At 40.7% G+C, this 24,302-nt stretch overlaps 1 protein-coding gene across 10 annotated transcripts in view; it reads right to left on the reverse strand.

Annotated features, from left to right (window-relative positions):
* ctnnd2b (catenin (cadherin-associated protein), delta 2b) overlaps positions 1 to 24,302 on the reverse strand; it is a 213,254-nt gene that overhangs the window by 67,930 nt on the left and 121,022 nt on the right. For 6 of the 10 annotated variants that reach the window (XM_005475919.4, XM_005475917.4, XM_019348022.2 and 3 more), the window contains 6 exons: positions 23,993 to 24,166; positions 22,423 to 22,568; positions 15,980 to 16,230; positions 15,306 to 15,437; positions 12,311 to 12,554; positions 7,492 to 7,548 (listed from right to left, as the gene is read on the reverse strand). In XM_005475919.4, coding sequence (XP_005475976.1) covers positions 7,492 to 7,548; positions 12,311 to 12,554; positions 15,306 to 15,437; positions 15,980 to 16,230; positions 22,423 to 22,568; positions 23,993 to 24,166 — 1,004 coding nt within the window. The remainder of the gene's footprint in view (positions 1 to 7,491; positions 7,549 to 12,310; positions 12,555 to 15,305; positions 15,438 to 15,979; positions 16,231 to 22,422; positions 22,569 to 23,992; positions 24,167 to 24,302) is intronic. The other 4 variants (XM_005475922.4, XM_013264677.3, XM_013264676.3 and 1 more) reach the window with 3 other exon arrangements.

The following is a 24,302-nucleotide window of genomic DNA, read 5'->3' on the forward strand; positions in this document are numbered from 1 at the left end:
ACAGGTAGGAACCTGCAGAGTAAACTGATAGAAAAGGAATAAAGGAGGAAAAGAAGAAAGAGAATTTGAAACACACTGACAACAGTGCTGATTCACTGCATTAACTTTTCAGCAGGGCATCGCACAACTTCAGGCGGCTGATTAACAGCAAAACATTACAGTGTATTTATAGAAAAAGGGAATTCAACAGCGCAAGCTCCAGTGTTGTGCTGGTTAGCACCAGAGAAAAAACCAGCAACACGTGCGGAGCTGCCCACATCAAATTCAGCTGATGGGTGTAGGTCTTTGCATAGCAACTGATCAAAAATGATTAAACAGAGCAATCAGGGATGATGTTTGTCTCTTTTAATGTCATCTGTTCTTTATGAAAAAGCAAACAATGAAGATGGAATCGTGTACATTAAAACTGTGTCTCACACTACTGCGGTGTGGTAAAAAGAGCCTAAATGCACACCTCTGTGAAAGTTATCATTTGTTTTGGTCTCATCACCCATAGATTATGCCTCTTATTCCTTGGCTTGACTTCATTTTTTTAGGGTTTACCATTAGGTGGGAGTACCAGGTAACAGGTATTCCAAGCAAGCAGAACCGATTTGAAAATGTGAAGTCAAAGGACTACATGACACCAATTGGTCATTTAATGGCGTCACTCAATGAGTCATGACAGCGACTCCTTCACAAAAAAACAAACCAGTCAACGAGGAAATGGTTACTTAAAAACCAGTCAAGTCAAGCCGAGTCAAGCAGTGTAGATCTAATGGAAAAGAGGCATTCGAGCAGTGCCATTCTTGGTGTTTTGATGCTAGACATGAGGCATGGATCTGACTGTGGAACCAAGTTTAAAGAGGCAATGGCTAAATCTAATGACTCAAAAGTTGTTGGTCCTTAACCTCACCGACGTGCTTTTACCCTGAGGGCCGTCCCCAGGGTTTTGGTCCCAGTGACCCCAAGGATGAGGTATCGTAGCCAAGGATTTTTCCTCTATAATGGTATTGTAAATTGCATTTGGTTAAAGTCTTTGGTGAGAGGCTGTGAGCAGGAATGGATATACTTGTATCCCCCAGGGTTGGCACCTGCACTTGGTGTATCCCCAGTAGACGAAACAGTGGCTTCCCTGTGCCTTTGGATAAGGAAACGGATCCTGAGGGTCTTGACTGTTGACTGTGCTTACTTGTCCAATGACAGTTCAGAGTGCTCGGCCTAACTAGCAGCCCTGAGTTGGGAGCTTGAATGAGCCATCTGGTTATCCCATTGTCCTACTGGGGGACTTTAATGCTCATGTGCACAATGATAGCCTGACTTGGAGGACTGATTGTGAGGAATGACCTGCCTCACCTGAGCCTAAAAGCTGTTTTGTTGTTGGATTTCTATGCTAACCACTGTTTGCCCATAACGAACACTATGTTCGAACATAAGGGAGCACGTGGCACCAGGACACCCTAAGCTGCTTATCTGTAGTGGAAGCAGAGTCTGGGGACAAGGGGGATCACGCCATCACTGGGGATAAGGTCACTAATGTAGGGTCACTAACTAGTTAACCCTCTAAAGCCTAACCTGTAGCTGGTGTCAGACAGGTGTTTTGCAGTGTTTTTTTTAAAACATCTGTCACTCCCGAACTTCCTGAAGCATTTGCTTAATTGAAAAAATTCCAACATTCCCGTTTTCAGTGATATTAGGGTCATTACAGTAATCCAGTCACAGCAGTCCTGTGAAGACGAAGGTTGGTTGAGAGAAGACAGAGTGATTTTGATGGAACTCTACAGAAAACAGACATTTTATTGGACATTTGGGTTCTTTTTACCCAAACTTTTAAAAGTTTGACCTAAAACTGACGGGAGCGTCCGTGCTACCATCAGTTTTAATGGAGTAAACTCCTGCAACAGTGTGTGGAAATCAGTGACAGTGGTTGTGGACAGGCAGATGAGGGTGGTGAGAAGTTAAGAAGAGGGAACAGAGAGTGTGTTCCAGTATGTTTAGGTGGATCACACTTCTCAGCCTCCACAGGAAGGTCTATGCAGTTAGTTGGACAGTGAATTCTAGAGAAACAATGCCGTTTTCATCCTCGCCATGAACTGGATCGGCCACTAATCCTTTTGAGGATATCTGAGCGTGTGTGGGAGTTTGACCAACAAGTCTACATGTGGTTTGTGGACTTTGGTCATGGTTTTCAGTTGGCGAGTGCCCACTCTGGGTTGAGAACAAGTTACTGCCCCAAGTATCGTGGGGTTTTGTTCATGAGTGAGGGGAGAGTGGAGCAGGAGATTGACAGATGGACTGGCGCAGCTTCAGCAATGATGTAGACTCTGCACCAGTCTGCACAGACTGCTGCTCCTGTGACCCTGATAAGTGGGAGAAACTGGATGGATGGATGGATGGATGGAAAAAGACAATAGACACAAGAGTTGGTACAAGAGAGATGTGTACTCTGGAGTAATATGAAAGTGAGAGAAGACAGTGGTGCTGCAAGAATTCAAATCTAGTGATTTGACTCAGTGTGCTCTCAGTGCTCCTGTTTATTTCTAACATGACAGATCCACATTAGAGCTCTCACACTTTAAACTGCATGCACAAAACATTAAAGATTGCTCAGTGTGTTCAGCTCTGACTCTGTCCCGTAGCCTAAAAAAATGAGGTGTGGAAATCGCTTTAGTTTGTCACCAGATTAAAGTGCAACTAATTTTACTGACTGAATAGGTATTCTTTTCTCATCTCATTCCAGACCAGGTTATGTGTTGAGCATAAGTTATGGTGATCTACTCTTGCAACAGAAAAAGCACCTTTGTGACATCAATAACCCTGATTTTAAGGCCAACATACCTCACTAACCCCTTAATCTCACTTTGTGGTAGACTACCACTCAGGACAGTACCATGGTAACCAAAACACTACAATAGTTAGGAGGCATTTGTGTCTATATGATGCATCCATAAAGTTTGGATTCATCTTGACAATCTGGCCTAAAAAGTTATTGGTTCACTCTAAATCCAAGTATGGAAACATCTAGCTTCAAACAAGAAAAACATGGCGAAAGCCAAAACAATAACATCAAGACTTTAAAAGGTATTACAAGGCTATATCTATCCTTTACATATCATTTATGGTTGAAAAGAAGAGTTTTTTTAGTGGCACAAACCCACATTACACATTAAAGCAGTTGCAAGTTAAATCTGTGTGTGCTTGTTTATGTCTGGGTGACATCTTTGTAGTTTCACTATAGGAAAAAAAGTTAGAAGTTGAATTGATGGGAAGGACAACAGAAACTGAGGCAGGGAGAAAATTAGAGAAAAAGTGTGTGTGTAAGTTTGGGTTACGAAGATACTGTTGGTGTGCGTGAGGGTGTGATAGCATGGCTGACTGACTGGCCTACTGAGGCTGGACGAGATGAACGAAAGGTCAGGAAATGTCAGGCAAAGCTGAAAAGCACACATACAAACACACACAGTCCATCTTATCCATGTGACTGAGTATGGATCAGAGATTCTCAGTGTGCAGGAGAGCATGAAATAAAATGAGGCACTTTTAGGATCGGGTCAGATCCTGTCTCTTACAAATCTGTCTTCGTGTTAGCATGAATGTTTCCATAAATTACCAGAAGCCTAAGGGAGTAAGTGCGTTGGAGTACATAAGATGCTGTCTCTACAGTAACATGTCTGGATTTGCCAGATTACGCTGGCGAGCGGCTTGAAAAATCAGGTAAATGACAGTTGTTTGAATCTTTTAGAGTATAAAGGTACCTTTAAGCCAGCTGTTGACAGTGGAAATGACCTAGCGTTTCCTCATCTATGTCACTACAGATAGCATCAGTGCAACAAATTATTTGATCTCTTTTTCATTTTCATGTAAATTCTATTTTCATGCCTTCAAAAATCAAATAGTTTTCATTACTGAAGCTGATTTTGTAGAAGACGAGCCAAGGAAAGTATTAACTCTGAAAATTATGATGAAAAATCTTAATGATGACTTTATACGGTCAGGCGAAAAGGAAACTTTTCACTGGAGTCTATCCAGTATGTGAAAATTAAGTACACCACATGAGTCAGTCATTTGTAGGACCATCTTTAGCACCAATAATTTGAAATCAATGTTTTCTATATGATTTTATTCGTCTCTCTAACCCTAACACCGTAGAAGAGGATTATGGGTATTCGTTTATGGACAATATTTCAATCAGGTTGTAATATGGATTTTGACTGGACCATTGGAACACCTTGATTAGCTGCTGTATTTTGGATCATCGTCCTGTTGTATGACCCAGTTCTAGCTGTCAGAAAGAAGGCCTCGCATTTGACTTTAGAAATCTTTGGGTATACAGTGGAGTTTGTGGTCTAATGGACCGCTGCAAGGTCATCACATCCTGTGGCTGCAAAACAAGCCAAATTCTTACCCTTCCACCACTGTGCTGTTTGTGTTTGAGGAGTTTGTGTTGATATGGTGCTTGGTGTTGGCCAAACATGCAACGTATATTATGATCAAATTTGACCAATTTGGTCTTGTCTGCCCAAAGGACATTGTTCCAGACGTTGTGTGTTCAAGTGCAAATAAGCCTACCTGATGTGTTTTTGTAAGAGCAGAGGCTTTCTTTGGCAGCTGTAATGTTACATCACTGACCACCAATGATTTTAATTCAATTCAATTTTATTTACAACAACAGTTGCCTCAAAGCCATTTGGATTGTAAGGTAAAGACCCTACTGTTAAGAATACAGTTAATATTTGTTCCTTAATGATAACTGATTGGACTACAGTGCCACACACCAACACAATTCTGTATCCTAATGAGGACACACAAGATCTTTGTTTTAATGTTTAATTCTGAAAACAAAGCAGACAAAATAAACAAAAAATTAAAACCAGCCCTAAGAGACTTCAGAGTGATAAGAGTAAACATCTACAGGTAGAAATGATGCTTCAAAGCTACGAGCCTCACCGCTCATCACTGCCTTTGTTACTAGTTAGGCTCTGGCTGCTGGGCTGGGGTTCAGCACACTCTCAGTGTTAACATCACTGTCGGCTCTTTGCTAGCTTTGTGTTAGCATGCTGTCTGTGTTTGCAAAGAGTTAAAAATTCTGTTAGCAGTATAATACAGTTATCCAGTTTTTCCAACCCTCAAAAGTTGTAGACTGCCTTTTTCCTTCTCCCAGCATATAAACTCACATCTGCTGATTGTAGCGTAGCTGACGTGTGCAGGAAGAAAAGGGCACGTTTATTTTTTTCTTTTTGTACTCTATTATTATGCCGCTACTATGACTGTTGGATATTTGCCTACCAGCTAGAAAGAAAGAAAGATTCAAGATCTTTTATTTCTCAAGATCTTCTATTGGTCACGTGCATAGTTATACAAGTATAACACGCAGTGACATACAGTTGTCACAAACTGTGCTAAACTGATTCGTGTTTATGACAGTTTGAGTTTGAGTTTTAATGTTTGAAAACCTGAGGCTTCCAAAGTCTCAAACCAAAGAATTGCCATTTAATTTAACATTTAACCTTTTTCAAAATTAATAGTTCTACAGTGCTGTGAAAAAGTAATTGCTCACTAAACCCAAATACCAGCTGTGCCATGCTTGGCAACATGAACTGCAATCAAGTGATCAATAACTGTCAATAAGTTTTTCACATCACTGTGGAAGAATTTTGACCCAGTCTTCTTTGCAGAATTGTTTTATTTCAGCCATACTGGATGGTTTTGGAGCATTTGGAGCATCTCTTTCTCATTCTTGAATCATGAACACTGGGCCAAGTCAGGCCTGCAGTTCTATAGATGTTCTATAGATGTTCTGGGCTCTTTTGGAGGGAATGTGCTCTTTGAGGTATTTTTGGTAGGCTGGCCACTCCTGGAAAGGGAGTCTTCTCCCTTGTGGATAATGGCTCTTACTGGAGTCCCAAACATCTGGAGATTCTTATGATTGTGGGATGATGCTGTTTTTTTTAAGATCTTTACTACTTTACGTCGACAGTTTTTATTGAAATGATTTCTTGATTTAACACGTCTGGCAGTAATTAGACCTGGAAGTGGCTAATGAAATTAAACTCAGCTTTCCAAAAACGTTTGGTTAATTACAATTAATTCATAATTTAAGGGGGTATATTTTTTATACTGCAAACATACAAGTGTGACAAATATGCAACTTTTTCACAGCACAGTATAAACATTATAAACTGCTGCAAATTTTGAGTTCAGCTTAGAGTGAGATTTGTGTCGGGTTCACTTCATATCCTGTTCAAAACACAATATTTCTGCTACATTGTATGCATTTAGATAAGAAACCTTACTTTTTTGCTTATGTGCAGCCAGTGATGTTTACTGACCCAGTCTTTTCTGTTTTCACTGACAGAAGCCTATGGACCCATGCTTTCAATTCCATTGGTTCACTGGGCTCATTTCATTTTGACATGATTCAACATAACACAATAAAGCTACTAATCTGTTGATTTGTCTCCTCAAACATATACAGTAAATAAAGGCTAGTCTAGCTCAGTGAGCTTAGCTTGTGAATTTGAATCCTTTATAAGTGATTAAACTCTTGTATTGGTTTGGACAATAACACCCTGACTGGCACTGATAAGGAAATCACTGGCATTTCACATTCTGAAGAGTGAGCTAATGTTGTCTGTGTCAGTACTGTTAGCTGATTTTACATATCTGGGTAGTACATTAGTTTATGAAATATGTTCTTAAGTGAAACATAGTGGCACATCATTAAATGGATCGACAGCCCTCTTTAAAATGAGACGTGAAAAAACAAAAGTGCTTGGACAACTCACAAAATCACACAGGCTAGCAGGGATATTTATAAGCGCTTGTTGGAAATTGAATATTTTTGGCTTTTGGTTTCACTGTGTTCAGGATTAATGGTGGTGCTTCAGTAATTTTCAGGAATAAAGGAAAACTCGTGTATTCAGGAAAACAGATCTGTTTGCATTCCAGAGATGAAAAGATCAGTACCATTAAAACAAAATACAAAAACAGGTGCGAAAACAAACACCGGGCAAGCCACGTGAATACAGTTGACACAAAGTCAGTTCAGAGATGATTCTGACAGACAATGGAGACAAATGAACGGCCGAATAAACTAACAGATAGATAAACTGATGAAGGTATGGATGGAGAGATGAAAAGCCAATGGAGAGAATGAGGAATGTTGACAATGTAAAAGAGGCTCTGATAGCCAAATACCTACAAATTGCACGCAAAGCAATCGACATTTGGTTAGCGATATCATTTTCTTGTCTTTCTTTACTCATGTTATGTGATGACGTGATTAAATCCTGATCTGCTCTCCAATTTAGAACCCAAGTAAAAGCGATTCCTGCTTAATGCAGCGCTAAATGGGTGACAATGCAAATATGAAATGTTGTCATGCTGCCATTAACATTAACATCTGTTTCTGATAGTGGTGCCATATAGAGAGGATGGAAAGATTCAGTGAATGAGACAAAGGTAAGATAGATAGACAGAATGTACAATAGTATAAATAAATAGTTGGATTACTTTGTCATTCTTTGCTCGGCTTGATTTTGATTCCACACAAGGAATTCGGGGTCGTACCTATCGAGGGGGGACAGGCAGAGAGAAACAAGAGAGAGGTATATGTCGACTGTCTGGTAACAAATTATTCAATAACTGTTATAATAGTGATAATTAATAGTAATCAATAGAAATCAAAATTGTAGCCAGTAGACTCATCTTTCTCTCTCAACATTTTGTTATCAGGCAATAGAGGATGTGGGCAGGGTGGAGAACATGCACTTGGAGCAGGTGGTTGGGAAATGGCGAGTATGTCAGGTAAAGAGAGGGTCTCCGGACAAAAGAAACAAGGCAAGCCCTTGTCGCTTTCAGAAATTTAGCTATTGGTGGTTGCATAAATACTGTATAACTTAAGGGTTTAAATAATTTTTAGGTCAACTTAGCTGTTGAATGATGTCAGATTCATTAAATACACACAAATTACTTTGTAATCTATTTTAATTCTGTCATATGATTATAAGTGACAGACTTTATCTCAGATAAGCAGGACTGGTTACACAGTAGCTAACGAGTGAGAAAATGACAAGCATTCCGGAGCCTGTTCTGTGTAGGCTGGGTTTATTTAGTTAGATTTAAATGAGACGTTACATATATGCTTTGTATTTTGGCTAACTATGTTAGCTTATGGAAGTGCTACATGCTACATACTTTACTTTTGAAAGCTATTGCTCATGAAAATCAGAAATCCAGTTAGAATATTTCCAACGATTAATCCAAAAAAGGATTTACAATACAGAAATGTCAAACTTCTTAAAAGCATCTTTATTTATTTAGTCAATACTTGGTTTTGGCTCCTTTCCCATGAATTACTTTATCAGTGTGGTGTAGCATGGATGTAAGCTTGTGGCACTGCTGAGGGACTGCTGAAGCTCATGTTGCTTTGGCAGTGGCCTTCTGCTCATCTGTAGCATCTCCATAAAGCTTGTCAACAGATGAAAGAACAATGAGCTCTAAAATCTCCTGGTAGATGGCTATGTTGACTTTGGACTTGATAAAACACAGTGGACCAACCCAACCATAGCACCAGCAGATGACATGGAATCCCAGATGATCACAGACTGCCGAGACTTCACACTGGACTTCAAACACCACTCTTTCTCCAGACTCTAGGACCTCAGCAGATCTAGAATCCAGTTCTTTTTCTGCATAGCTCTGGTAGATCCTTCCTTGAAGATGTCTTTCCATGTTGGCTCTTGATGCACTGAAACCTGCTGAATTGACTCCTTGTGAAGTTCTTCAAATTTCTTGAATCTTTGAAGCTCTTTTCTTGACAATCCTCTTAAAGCTGCAGGCATCTCTGTTGATTGTGCATTGTGCAGCTAGTCCTAAAACACTTTTCACTCCCAGTCAACTTTCCATTAATACACTTCAATACAGCACTCTGAACAGCCAGCCTTTTCAGCAATGACCTTCTGCGGTGTACCCTCCAAGTCGAGGTTGTCGATCATTAGAACAACTGTTAAGTCAGCAGTCTCCCCGGTGATCGTAATTGTGTTTACTGAAGTAGAACAAGACATACACAGTATTTATACTGTTTGAATTATATACTCAGCTCAAAGTAGTCTTAGAATTTGAGGTACTGAATTTCTGGTTTTCATGAGCTATAACCTTCAGTGATAGAACTTTAAAGATAAAGGCTTTACCAGTCAAAGTTTGGACACACCTTCTCATTTAATGTTTGTTTTTGGTTTTTTTACATTTTCATAACTATTTACAACATCCTCACTGAAAGCATCAAAACTATGAATGAACATATATGGATTTATGTAGTAAACAAAAAAGTGTGAAAGTTTAAAACACGTTTTATATTTTAGATTCTTCAAAATAGCCACCCTTTGCTTTGATAACTGCTTTGCACACTCTTGGCCTTCTCTCGATGCAGCACTCCATCCCTCTCCTTATTGGTCAAATAGCCCTTACACAGCCTCTTGAAAAAATGATGGTCCAACTAAACGCAAACGGGATGGGATGGCATGTTCCTGCAGGATGCTGTGTTAGCCATGCTGGTTCAGTGTGCCCTCAATTTTGAATAAATCCCCAACAGTGTCACCAGCAAAACACCCCCACACCATCACAACTCCTCCTCCATGCTTCACAGTGGGAACCATGCATGTAGAAACCGTCCGTTCACCTTTTCTGCATCGAACAAAGACACGGCGGGCGGAACCAAAGATCTCCAATTTGGACTCATCAGACCAAAGCACAGATTTCCACTGGTCTAATTGTCCATTCCTTGTTTTTCTTGGCCCAAACAAATCTCTTCTGCTTGTTGCTTTTCCTTAGTAGTGTTTTAAAGGCCTGATTTGCGCAGTCTCCTCTGAACAGTTGATGTAGAGATGTGTCTGCTACTGGAACTGTATGGCACTTATCTGGGTTCTAATCCCAGGTGATGCTAACTTGTGATTTCTGAAGCTGATGACTCGGATGAATTTATCCTCAGCAGCAGAAACAACTCTTGGTCTTTCGTTCCTGTGCCGGTCCACATGTGAGCCAGTTTCGTCGTAGCGCTTGATGGTTTTTGCGACTGAACTTGGACACACATTGAAAGTTTTAGCAATTTTCTGGACTGACTGACCTTCAGTTCTTAATGTAATGATGGACTGTTGTTTCTCTTTACTTAGCTGACAAGGCACTGAAAACCATTTCAGGTGACTACATCTTGAACCTCAATGACAGAAGGCCAAGGGTTTGCAGTGCAAAGCAAAGGGTGGCTACTTTCAAGAATCTACAATATAAGAAATATTTAGAGTTTTTTTTAATCAATTTTTTCTTTGCTACATAATTCCATGTATCTTGGTTCATGTGTTTGATGTCATCAGTTATGGATCTACAATGCAGAAAGTAGTAAAAATAAAGAAAAACCATTAATTGAGACGGTGTGCCCAAACTTTTGACTGGTAGTAAATGTATATATACATACATTTACACAGTATTTAAAAGTTTACCTTATTGAAATAAATTACAAAATAATTTTTTTTTCACAATATTTTTGAGACATCAGTAGATGCATAAACTCCGTGTTCGCAAAACATGTAGGATCAATCCAGCATGTATGACTGTAGGGTGTGTGCACTTATAGGCTGTGCTGACCAATGGACCAAACTCCCAGAACCTGGACAGGTTAAATGAATAAGTCTGCTCCTACTCAATATTTACCTCACTGCCAATGAATCCCACACAAAAGGCAAAAAGCAGTAAACCTATGCTCTGGTCTGTGAGAGTTTTTTCTTCTGTATGACAGGGTGTTCTCCAGGACCTATTAAAAACCTTGGACCTATTGTCCTTCATGACTTAGGGGCTGTATTCGGCACTATCCTTCAGTGTTCTAAATACTTCTGCACCTATTAATAGAAAATACTGCTTACTAGAAGCTGCAGTCCCTAGCTGCTTCAAGAAAAATAGTGGGCCTCATTTTGTTTAATCTTCAAGGATCTGAAAGTCTTTATTGTGTTCAGCTGCTGAGCGTGTCAAAGAAAATGTAGAGAAGTCAGACGGTACAAACAAACAGTTTGAGCCTTTTTGAATGGGATTTTTTGACAGTAAGACAGATGTAGCATAACGCTGGACCCTCCCTTTAACAAGCTACTCGTATGACTTTAGATGCCGCTTACATCTCGAGTGTGCATGTCGTGAGCGTAAAGCAAAATGCCATGCATCAAAAGTCCGTCCTTTAAATGTAGCAGTGCAGATGTGTTGAAGGTACACAACGATGATGCCAGAGCTAAAGAGTGACCAAACAAATGACGTGAGTGCAATGTGCACACAGAAATAAACACTTGGACAATGGGTGAATGTAAGAGCAATGACAACAACAACAGCAAAGAGAGCTAATGAAACAAAAAGATAGTTTGGAGTTTCTAAATTTCACAATAAGCAATTCAAGAGAAAGTGAGCTCCTCATTAGAGATATCAAATTTGTGGAAAAATAAACATATCTGCTGCTTATACCTGAACTAACATATCCCAAACAGACAGTTCAGCTTTAATTAGGCTACTTCTATTTCTGACAGCTAGTCTGTGCAGCCATTACAAAAAAGAGGCTAAAAAATAAAAGAGAAATCCAAGACAGTATTGGAATAGTATTTCAAACTTCATTTTAACTAGGACAAAAGAGTGATAAAAACAGCTATTACACTCTCTCTTTATGTGTCTCTAACTCTTTTTTTTAATGTGTCACTCTCTCTCTCAGACATCCACACTCATACAGAGATACGTCCTGGTCTAGAAGACGACTTCATGCAGACTTTCCGCATTAACTGTGTCTACCTGCTGCACAGAACGTGACTGATTGCCACTGACAGAGAGCCACTCCACTCCTAACAGCAACAGCAAACTCTTAAATTAGACCTAGAGGTGTGCGCAGGCATTCGTACAACAGTGTGAACACGCCCCAACACCAGGCAAACTAGAGAGGACAGTGAAAGATGCGGCGTGATGTGTGCCTCATACTAAAGCCCAGATTCAGCCAGTCTTTTTCTGCACTCCATCGTCAAATCCTGACAGTCAATTATGTGCTGAGGCGCTGCAAACTGTGGGTGTCGCCATGTCGCACTTCCAGCTCTGACACCATGTTTGCGGCTTTCAATCAAACTCTTTTCTTCATTAAAAAAAGCTTAATGTTGCTCAGGTTAATGATACTATTGATATTTTCTTTAATAATTCATGTTTCACTTGGTGAATCTGGCCCTCAGTAAGTTTAGTGAAAAGTGGAAAGGGAGCAGAACAAAGGGTCTCATTAATAAGCCAGAGCTGATTCGAAGTGAAAATAGCCGTCTTTTCTCACCTTGGGTCCTTCTGGATGCTGTCCACTGATGGGGATCGGCCCAGCGCCGCCTCAGGGGGGAGGGCGGGGCCCGACTTGCTGTAAGGCGACTCGGTCGACGGACAGAACTGCAGAGTGCGGTACGGATTGGCATAGTCGGCCGCCCCGCCTCCCGTGGCAAAGCTGCCTCTCTGGAAGGTGGCGGTGGCGCTCTGGCTTCCCGTTCGCTGTAAGGGGATTGGGTCGACACCGGGGGAGGGTGGGGCTAAAGTGGAAAGAGGAGCGTAGGGACAGAGCAGATAATTGAGGACCTCTTGGTACAACTGGTTCACCACTGGGATTTGATGTAGACGAGGAGGGCAGGGAGCAGGGGATCGCAACCAAACATGAGCACCAACACAAGGATGTGCAAACACACACACGCACACAAGACCAGCACCAATGGCAGAAAGTGACACAGAAAAATAAGTGGAAGGAAAAGAATAAAAAAAGCAAAAGTCATTAAAAAAATAAAGAAAACAAACAGAAATAATGAAGTAGATAAGAAAATCAGATGTGAGAAACACATGCGAAACATGCATGCTCCAGACCTCCCTCCTTCCCTTTAAAGCATAGCCAGATTGCACCAGTCATTAGATCACTATTCTGTCACCATGTCCTGCGGTGCATTCACCCACCAACCACAGCGATATTGGCCACCAGGGGCTAAACGGTCCCCTTTTAGAGACCTACAAAGTCTGTCTGGCTTAGAAGGAAAAGGATGGTTGCATCCTGTTGGAAACTCAATATTTTACACTTGTTGTTTGTTAAGATCTAGGCACTCAAAATCTACTTACTATGGACACAGCACTGAAACTAGCTCCTAATGTTTAAGAAAGCGTAATCTGCTTGTTGAAAATGAGTTGCACAGCAGCAAGAAAACTATATAAACACACACATACTGGATTCTTAGCTTTCTTTGTCTTTTGTTTAAAAAATATGTTAGTTTTATTCTTTAGCTTTAGAAGTGCTGGTATAGGATTTTGTTAGCTTTGGAGAGATCCAAGCTAGCTGTTTTCCAACGCGTCAAGAACAGCTTTGAGCTAATTTGAAGCTAATTTGATGCTTGCTGTAGCTTCATATTTATTGTATGGAAGGCAGAGTGGCAAGAAAGACAGTCTGGCTGTTCATACTATTGAATACATTTGCAGTTTGTCAGACTAGCTCTAATAAATTCCTCATAGCGAGGGTCTGTAGCCTCAGGGCCGTTGCACACTTTGTGCAAAAACATCAAAACACTTTAACACAGACCAGCGAAGGCCATTTGCCAAATTTTACACACACTGATGAATTATCTTCTCGTTAAACAGCAGTTTGGGACCCATTTGGGCACGACAGTCATGAGTACACTGGCTTGCCCTGAGGGAGGCGTGCTGGGTCATTTCTTTGTGTGTGTGTGTGTGTGTGCAACTTGATAACTACAGGGACCTTGTCAAGCCCTGAGGAAATTCACCTGTGATGTGAAATTTCCAAGTCTGCTCATCATATTGATGCTCTTTGAATTGACCTTGAAACACAGTCAGGCTTCAACAGAAGAAAAAAAAACAGGTATCTGAAAAACAGTGTGGCGTTTGGCTGCTGTCAGGACTCGCATTCATACGCGCGCAGCTGGAGATGATGACTGAGCTATTTCGATGCATCAAAGCGGTTTATGCGTGTGTACGGGGAGCCAGCGTGACAGAAGTGACCTGAGATCTTTTAATTAGCAGAGTGAAACTATATTTTGGAAGGAAACTTTGTGGATGACAGTAATTTTTCCTCTTTTTGCTGTGCACATCTCTTTACAGAAACGTTCACAATTGAGACGACCGAACTGGCAGCACAGCATCAACAACATTTTAGGACACGGTTGATTTGCTTTGATTTCAAAGCACCCAAGCTAACGCCCATGGGATTAATTGAGATTAATTTTCAGCCTTGAAACTAATTAGTTAACAGACTGTGACTGAGAGACAAATTGCCATTGAGACCCCAATTGGATTTGCCTACCTGATCTGGGGAAAAAGCGCTGCACGATCAGATGGAACCAGGAAATCTCTTATGTACATCAGCCTTTAATATAACAGCACACCATTACAAAACACCTGCCTTCTGAGAGGCACCAGGCTGTGCCTTTTTCCTCCTCTCTTGGTGAGGATTTTACAAACCTGTTCCTTTATAAAAGATATTTTCTCTCATAGTTACTCACTGATTATTAAATCTAGATGATTCCCTGGGTGATTTACACACCGCAGTTATTTATGGTCGTGGACTTGTTTGAAGACGTTTGGTGGCCATCTTCGCAGCCACGCTATAATCAAGCCCAAGTGTTACCGCAGGTTCAAATAAGTCATTTACTAATTGCCGGTTGTTACTACAGGCTAAAAAAAAGAAGTCTCAGCTCACAGCGGGTGCTGCAGTTATTCAGCACTACAATTACTCCAAGTTAGAACGCTTGCAAGAGACGCACAGCTGAAATCAAAGCATCACAAGCAGTGTGTTATTCTTCTATTTTGGGTCAATCTTGCACTAAATTACTAGATCCTACATTTCCCACAATTCATCTCTTCCACTTACTTTACCTGAATGCTACTGTACATGGCCATTTCTTTCAAACTCTATGGTCAAGTTTGTAACACACACTTCCCATTCACTCTCTATGTAACAATGCAATGTATTCTGGTAGTGTCACCTTTTGAGAGGTGAGGTCCTCTTTAGTTGGACTTATTTTATAACACAGTGTGTTGTAGGTGAACCACCATGTTGGCTTTATTTTGAAATGCGGGAACTGATTGTCCACATAAGGGTTTCGTCCTGTCAGTGCTTGCACTCTTATAGAAGGAGAGCTCCTGGCAGTCATCTCTTATCCCTGTCTAGTGGCTTGCTCATCAAAGTTGGGGGAGATGCTTCACATGAAAACTCTGTGAAGCATCTCCCTCATCTTCTACAGGCAGACTCCAAACACTGAACTGTCGTATTTCCCTTCTCCAGATCTCACCTTGTCCTCTAATGTTAGGTTTGGTGTAGACTCTGTCTTCATAGATGGGGTCGATGTGGTGTTCAGGAGACTGCAGGGGTCGCAGTTCGGAGCCCAGGTGACTGTGCTGGCTACTGTAGGAACCTCTGGACCCTGGAGAACGCAATGCGGTGGAAGTTAGACATAGTGACAGATGGATGGATGTGTAGATTTATAGAAATATTCTCATGGGATAACACTGAATGACAATTTCGACTACGAATGAAAACAAATGATGAAATGCAATAATAGATATGCTTTCATGCACTGGACTGCTTCTGCTCTAGTCATAAATAAAAAAATAGCCATTTACCCATTAGCCTAAAAGCAAAAGAATACACAATAATAAATTAGGGTTACTGTATGCTGGGGGAAAAAAAACTAATAAAGCAAACTTATCTCATTTATTATAAAGAACATCTAATACATTTTAAATAACATCTTGACAAACTTTAGTCATTTGTTAACATTTGTTTACAAAGCTACAGGGGCAAAAAAGGCCACAAATGTGGAAAATGTTTTATTCTGCCAAAAGAGAAGCTAAGAAAACCAAGACTAACTAGCTCAGGAAAAAAGTAGAAAATGAGCGACTTGACAAGACTCGATGGCATTTGACAGAAACACACATAGAAAAGTAATCATAAAGGTGTCTTGACCTCTACCTGCCAGGCTACCAGGCCTTTGCAGGGTTGCGTTAGCGTACAGCTCGTGGGAAATCTTGTAGGTATCTGCTCCGATGTGATGCAGCATGCGCTTGGTGGGCGACAGGGTGGCGTAGCTCCCCACCGCAGAGCTGAGCTGGTGTATGGGTGACGAGGAGTGGTTTCCCCCTGGAGAGCCTACCATGGGGAGCGGTGAGGATGAGCCGCCAGCACCTGATGCTACCATGTTGATGGGGGATGAGGTGCTGAGAGAGGAGGAGGACACGGAAACTGTTGGACTTTTTGAGTGAACATACTGTGTTTTGTCTAGAATGAAATTTACATTTGTAAGCATAATAGAAAAGAAAGAGAGCAAACATCAACCTAGATTAAGAGACAAAGATGAATAGTACAGTGTAAAACACAGATGCATCGATAACGGTGCAGCAGACATGCATATCTGAAGATCTAATCTCACACAGAGCTTTGTGTAGCCATCTACTGTTCTAGGCTGTCCTATTTGATTGCACCAAACAGAAGCATTCAGGCCTTTTTCAGAACTCACCTAAATAGTGAAACTTCACCAAACAACAAAAAAGAGAAAAAAGAAGAATAAAATCTGGCAAGCAAAGTGTCTGTAACTACAGCTACAGAGATCCATCATCCATGTATTTCCTTAATTGTTTCTCTACCATCTTAGGGGAGAGGTGTGGTGCACACTAGGCCGTCTGAGGGCTGACACAGACAGACAGGCACCCACTCACACTCACACCAATTTAGAATCACCAGTTAAACTGACGAGCATGTCTTTGGAAATGGACTGCCAAAGGGTCAAATACAGCTCACTGGACAGTTTTTCAAAAATGTGTCCTTATCTAGTGTGAAACTAGATAAGGACACATTATTAACATTTTTCACTGCCATTCCTGGTGTGGTGATGTCAGCGTTAAACTACACAGCAGTCGAAAGTCAGGCTGTCGATGATCTTTTTTTTCCCCAAGTTCTTTAAAAGACAAAGTAGGCAATTGGGTTTAAAGGTAAATGCATTTAAAGGGAGCTTTTTTTCATGGTTTTATCCACATCAAACTGCGCTTTATCCAGCCCATGAACTAACTTTCACACCTCTGCTTTAATCCTTAAAGTCATGTTTATTTGTTCAGTAGCTGCCAAAACTGGTCTTTTCTGAATATTAAACAAGCACTATGAGTCCCTTGTGTATTAAATAGTATTCACTACATGATATTAGTGGAGAATCAATGAGTAAATGAATACTCTGTTCTCTTTAATCATGTTTTATTTACCTTCAAATGCAGGTGAAATGTGATTTTAGTTTTTTTAATCATCAGTATTTTCTAGTGTTATTTTAACCTACATTTATAGCTTGACTGGTAGCAGGCTTCAAAGCTATTACATTACACGTATCATATTGCTAATCCATGGTTATTGGTATATAATATATCATTCTAATAAGGGATTTGCTGAATACATTTCCCCCAAATGTATCATAGTTTTTGGAAAGCATTTCTACTTGAATTTAAAATAAAATTCTGTGGGTTTGAACAACATTTGGCTCCACAGCATGAGCTTGTAAGGACTGGCCCACCAACAGTCTGCTACTTCATTAGGGGAGTTGTCTTTTTTTGTACTTTTCAGTAAAGATTTACTGATCATGCGTGGAACGCTGAACCCTTCAATTGATCCGTCGAACTTTAAAGACAGGTTGATGTAGCACCTTTATTTGTTTCCATTATAGAAAACATTCTATACAAATCGCGACATTTCTGGATAAAATAAAGTCTGATATCAAACTTTTTCTTGTTGCCAAACTAACACGACTTGCAAAATGATTCAGATGTGAAACAGAGGAGAGGTCTTGGTGTGCTCTTTAAACCTGAAATGTGAAGTCGTTGTTTAGTCAATGTCATACGGATAAATAACGATTAAGAGCTCTTGCACACCTCTGGCAGCCTTAGCTGTGATGCATCATTTTCTGGCACCTTCCCACAATGCACTGCAGTGATTTAAATAATTTTCCATCTCCTCACCGTTTGTCTTTTTTTAATAGCAGTCAGTGAAAACTGGTTATCTGCACCAATTTTTACTCACCAACAGCCACAGACATGCTCTCTACTTTTAAGGTTAGACTTAAAACTTCCCATTTTGATAAGGTTATAGTCAGGCCTGGATCAGGTGACCCTGAAGCATCCGTTAATTATGCTGCTACGTGATTCCCTGTGACACACTGAGCATTATCTCGCTCACCTTTTTTCGTTCCCCGGGTGTTTATATACCACTGCTGCATGTCATTACATTTTGTTTTCTTTCTCTAATAGTGTCTTGTCTCTGGTGCTCTCTTTTTTCGGTTGTTCAAATGGAGTTTTTCCTTCCACTGCTCAAAGTGTTTGCTCATAGGAGATTGTATGATTGTTGGGGTTTTCTCCTGAATACCATAGCATCTTTACCTTACAGTATAAACATTGTTGGGGAGTAACAGAATACATGTACCGCTGTTACGCATTTAAAATACAAAACATGAGTAACTGTATTCCGTTACAGTTACGGTTTAAAAAGGTGATATTCAAAATACAGTTACTTTGTTGAAATAAATGGATTACATGGCAGTCTCTCCCTGTTTCACATATTAGGCTATGCCCTCTCTATTTTTGGTAATTCCACACCACTGGAAACCCAAACAAAACACACATTAAGAGGCTCTAATGCCTGTGTCTCAATCTCACGGCCCATGTCACCTCTACTTGCATAATGACGTGAATATGTCTGTGAAGGTTCTCAGTCATCCAGGTCATCGTAGACTAAGGTGTCTTAGTCGATGACGATGACCTGGATGACTGAGAACCTTCACAGACATATTGCCGTACATTTTGGGAGGAACACCCTTCAACTGGTGCGGGAGTATGAAAAGGGAATCAAGAAAACTAGCAGATTATAGGAACCATCTCCGTTTCATCTATAATCCAGTTTTGAGTTCCCTCCCCAGACGCCTTAACGCCCACGCACATCCTGGGCCATCTGACCCCAGGAAATCACATGATAGGGTGGGGCCAGGTTTCACAATGAGCTCACCCGAAACCCTGGCTGATTAGGACCCACACCCGCTTTCACACCTTGGCTCATGTGATTAGGTAGAGGATCATCAGGGGGTCCTTTGTCCCTCTTTGGGGGGGAAACTCCCACTAGGTTTAAATCTGGGACTCTCCACCAATTGACCCTTAGAACTGAAGAAGCTTCTTGGATGAGAGGTGAAACGTCTTCAAGCAACTCAAAGAAGTCCAGACGCTTTTCTTTCCAAGCTCCTTAGACTATAATGACGTGAAGAAATACTTTTTAAAATTATTGTTCAAAACATTATTTAATATGAGGGCAACAGGCAGAGTGTTACAGGCATAGCCCTAAAGAATGTAGCCTCATGGGCAGTGTAGTGCGTGCTGCAGGGAGAATGGACTGCCATACCCGTTATGTGTCTGTGAGCAACAGAGGGAGAAAAAGGAGAGTCGAAAAGTACGAGTTGTCACCGACCAGAAACGTGAGATGGAAGCATGTAAATATAATAATAACCACTGCAGCCAAAAAGAGTGCCTGACGAGCCCAGTTGTAAGTAAGCTATTAAGACTCGACTGTACACTATGTTGGTGTTTTCCTCTGAAACAATAAGTTCAGTTGGAGCAGCCTTTCAACGCCTCTCTCTGTCTCTCGCAAGCAAAGTTGACCCAGACAACAAAGCAAAGCTAGTTTTTGGCTACAAGCCCGACACGAACCCGACGTATTAGCCAGAGGTCCCTTTAATACGGTTCGGAGCCACGGACCTGTTTTATATACGCCCGGAATAGTTTTCTATAGGAGATCGCTGCAAAAAGTGCAGCCTTACCTAATGTCCACCTACTGTTACTCATTTTATATTAAGACTTAAAAATCTAGTTGGTATTGGTATGGCAAGTAACCTTCAGTAAAAGTAATAAATCACACAGCAATAGTACCTTCATGTAGTTGTAAAAAGCTTGACAATATATTAAGTAATCCAAAGTATTCAGAATACATTACTCTCATTGAGTAACTTACATTACAAAATACATTTTGGGCCATGTATTCTGTAATCTGTAGTGGAATACAAGTAACCTTCCCAACACTGAGTATAAAACGCAAATGTTGTTGTGATTTGGCACCATATAAAAAAAATAAATAAATAAAAAGAAAAAACTTGAATTGAGCTGAACGGTTTATGATTATTACTCCAGCATGTACATGGCTGCTAATTCGGCCCTTTCCCCATTGCAGCAGGCCACCTAGAACTCGATTTTCCAGTGCAAGTCTGAGCACAGACATGCAAATTCACATATTCTAAATGTCCCTTGCATAAAAGCAGAACTGTACAGCAGAGAGAGCCCCTGCTGCTTGTTTGGCTCGGTCAAACACCTTTCGCGACAAGGAATGAATAAAGCCTACCAACAGTACACAGAGTATTCTGTCATCTGTGTGTCACCATTCCCAGTCCAAGCTGTACAGAGGAAAGACTCTTTCAAGTGCCATAACCTGCTGTGATCATCCACAGTAAGATCATTTACAATTTGGTAAATTAACAGCAGTGAGCATGTTTGTACCTCTGTTGTTGCTTTTGTCAGTTGCTGTGGCAGGATATGTGAATCTGTTAATGTTCATCTTGGTGCCGGTACATTACCTCTGATGATGCACAGTGCAGTGAAAATGTATCTGCCCCATGATTTCTTAGATTTTTTGCATATTTATCACATTTACTTGTTTCAGGTCATAACACAATTTTTAACATTAGACAAAAATAACCCGAGTAAATACAAAATACTGTTTGTTTTTTTTAATTGATTTAATTTATTCAGGGGGAAAAAAAACTATCCAGTTCTAAATGACCCTGTGTGGAAAACTGACTGTCCCTCCTTGTTAAATTAACACATTTTCTGGAAATCTGAGTTCAATTTCACTGGCCACACTCAGGCCTGATAACTGCTGGACCTGTTCAATCAAGAAATGACTTAAAAAGAAAGTGAAGTAGGTAGATATCAAAAAGCAACACATCATCCCACAATCTAACAAAGCAGCTGAGAGACAAAGTTGATTGACATCTGTCACCTTGTAAAGAGTTACAAAACCACTTCTTAGGCTTTGGGACAAACCACAGTGAGAGCCATTATACAAATGAAGAACACTTGAAACATTGGTGAACCTTCCCAGGTCTACCAGAATTACTCCAAGAGCATATTGATGACTCATCCAGGGGGTCACACTAGAGCCCAGAACAACATCTATAGAACTGCAGGCCTCAGTTAAGGTCAGAGTTCATGATTCAACAGTAAGGAGACTGGACAAAAATGGCATTCATGGGAGAGTTCCAAGGAACAAGAACACAAAGGCTCATCCCACATTTGCCAAAAAACTTTGTGATGACTTTCAAGACTTTTGGGAAAATATTCTGGAGAATTCATATTTCCATCAGTTACAGTAAGTCGTCCAGGTTTTGTAGCTACCTCCACCATGTTTGACTGTTGGTATGATGTTGTTTTTACAAAATGTAACATGTAACAGGACTCAAACCTTTTGTCTTGTTAGTCAACAGTCAAGTCAAGTGACAATAAAGCCAACTTGACTTGACTGTTGACTAACAAGACAAAAGGTTTGAGTCCTGTTACATGTTACATTTTGTAAAAACAACATCATACCAACAGTCAAACATGGTGGAGGTAGCTACAAAACCTGGACGACTTACTGTAACTGATGGAAATATGAATTCTCCGAATACTTTATCATGGCACTGTATAACACTTAAAGTGTACAGGGCCTATTTTGTGACCATGGGATATTGAGTTCCTCTGTGCCCCTCCACTTTGGGATTTTACTTCTCAGGTAGGTCCCCAAGATGCCCCCACTGCATAACTGGTAGGTTAGTAAGTAAAGTAAGTAAAATTTTATTTACATAGCACCTTTCTAGACCAAAGGTCACAAAGTGCTTCACACAGAGATAACAAGGTATAAAACAAAAACAGACAAAAAGTTAAGGAAATGCAATTCTAAAATGATGTGTTTTTAGTTGTTTTTAAATAGACTAGTGAGTCTACAGATCTTAAGCTCGGAGGGAGAGAGTTCCACAGTCTGGGGGCCACAGCGGCAAAAGCTCTGTATTCCTTAGTTCTCAGCCTTTGTATGCTGTATAACAAGTAGGCCCTGATCACGTGACCTCAGGGACCTGCTAGGGCTATAGAAGTTCAGTGATGCAGGCTGGTGCTTGTCCATGAAGAGCTCTAAAGGTCAGAACCAGAATCTTAAAATGGACTCTGAATTCAATGGGGAGCCAATGCAGCTGTATTAGCAACGGTGTCACATGTGAGTACTTCAAGGATTTGGTCAGAAGCCTTCAGTTAGTAAAGATATATTCTTCAAATCGATGTATAATTTGTGCATAGTGTCAGACCAACCTGTAGGATTTGGCGAGTCGGCTGGGTGATTGTTTAGGTGAGGACACTCTCTGTAGCGTGGCGTAGCTGGGCATGTCAGCAGAGGCTGATCCCAGGCGCTGCAGCTTGGTAGGAGATCCCACCGCCTGCAGAGGGGAGCTCACACGCTGCAATGCAAGATTTGTACTTCATTAATTGGGAACGTCACTCACATTAAATATTCATCCTCTCTTCCTATTCCTATCATTACTTAAATAGAGATGAACAACCCCCCCACCCCCACCCTGGAGCTGGAAAACCAGAGAGCAGAAACTCTAATCCATGATAACATCCTGATGAAGAGCTCTGGGTTATCAGACCAAACATGAAGTCACGACTGTAAACTTTTACAACCAAATGATCTTGAAATGCAGCCGTGAGCAACGAGCCGCCAAATGAAGTTCCCTCAGAATTGAATAGGTTGAACAAATATTTCCAATGACTTTCAGCTGCAATTTAAAACACCGTTAATTTGGATGAGCGTGGTCAAGTCGTGATACACTGGAAAAGTGAAGGTAAATCAGTTTAAATGTTCAACAGAGTTACAATAAAGAATTATGAAAAATGAACTAATGAGTGAACAATAGTGTAAATCGCCACCTGTCACAGCTCTTGTTAGTGTAAGTTTGATGTTTTTTTGGTTTCTCCCTGTGGCAGCCAACAACCAGAAGGCTGCACACTTTCTAATAATCACTGTTAAATGAATAAATAAATCAGAATCATGGGTAATTAATCCTAAAGTTAATTAAATTGTTATTTGACTGTTCCTGAAGCAATGAAACGATATTGATAACCTCTAACTACAGTGATGATAGCATATGTATGTATTAATGTCTTTATGCACACGTTCTCTTCCTTAATGGGAATCTGAACAAAGCTTTGCATGGACATCATCACACATGCAGTGATCATGTAACTGCAAATGTTACGTTCTCACATGTCACGTTTAACGTAATGACTTCATAGTTACCAAAATTACAGAAATAAAGTCAACTAAACAGGACTTTGTAGTAACAACTCCTGCAAGAATAACGATAATGTATGTAAAAGAAAGAGCGGGCTCAGTTTGGATACCTTTGCAACAGACACTGACACCATCCACTGAATATGTAAGACACATCCTGCTTCACAGGCTTTTCTCCACAAACATGTTGAGCAACATAAGTTCGAATGTTGAATTTGCTCAGTGGTTCTGAGATTTTAACATTTGTTAACAAAAGCTTTTTCTGTCTCTCTTTTGTGGGTTTGTCAGCGGGATGTGTGAAAAACGGACACGTAATTTGGCAGAGATTTGGTGGCCTTTGCCACAACGATTACCTGAACAATGCTTGCTGACTTTGTGTTGAAAACGTATGAAAATACTACAGCTTGTATCTTTTGAGATCAATGGAAGCAGCTTGAATTTGACTTCAGTATTAGTGCATTAGAAATTATCCAATCGCTACATGAAACCCTTCAATACACTTTGGTTGCAGCGTGTACAGGAGGAGTGGAGAACGCATCCGTCACACAACAACTGAAGCATCATAGTAACACCTTCAGGGATATGTACCTGTGCAGGCAAAGTGGCACACGAGTAATACATGGATGGTCCAGCAGGTGCAGGTCCGCCCTCTGTGGACATGTGGAAAGCGCTGCCAAGGGCCTGCTGGGCAAATGAGTCTCTCTGGGACTGTGAAGGAGAGTCTGTGCCTACTAACTGGGCAGCTGCACGGCTGGATGTCACCTGAAGACAGGTGGAGGGAAGAAACATGAGACAGATGAGGGGAAGAAGGGGTCACACAGAGAGGGAGCAAGGAAGGGGGAGACAGATGTGAATGAAGATGTAAGAGGACAGGAAAGGAGGGTGAAGAAGAGCGCAC

This window comes from Oreochromis niloticus, linkage group LG18, assembly GCF_001858045.2.
Source record: "Oreochromis niloticus isolate F11D_XX linkage group LG18, O_niloticus_UMD_NMBU, whole genome shotgun sequence".
Lineage (NCBI taxonomy): Eukaryota > Metazoa > Chordata > Actinopteri > Cichliformes > Cichlidae > Oreochromis > Oreochromis niloticus.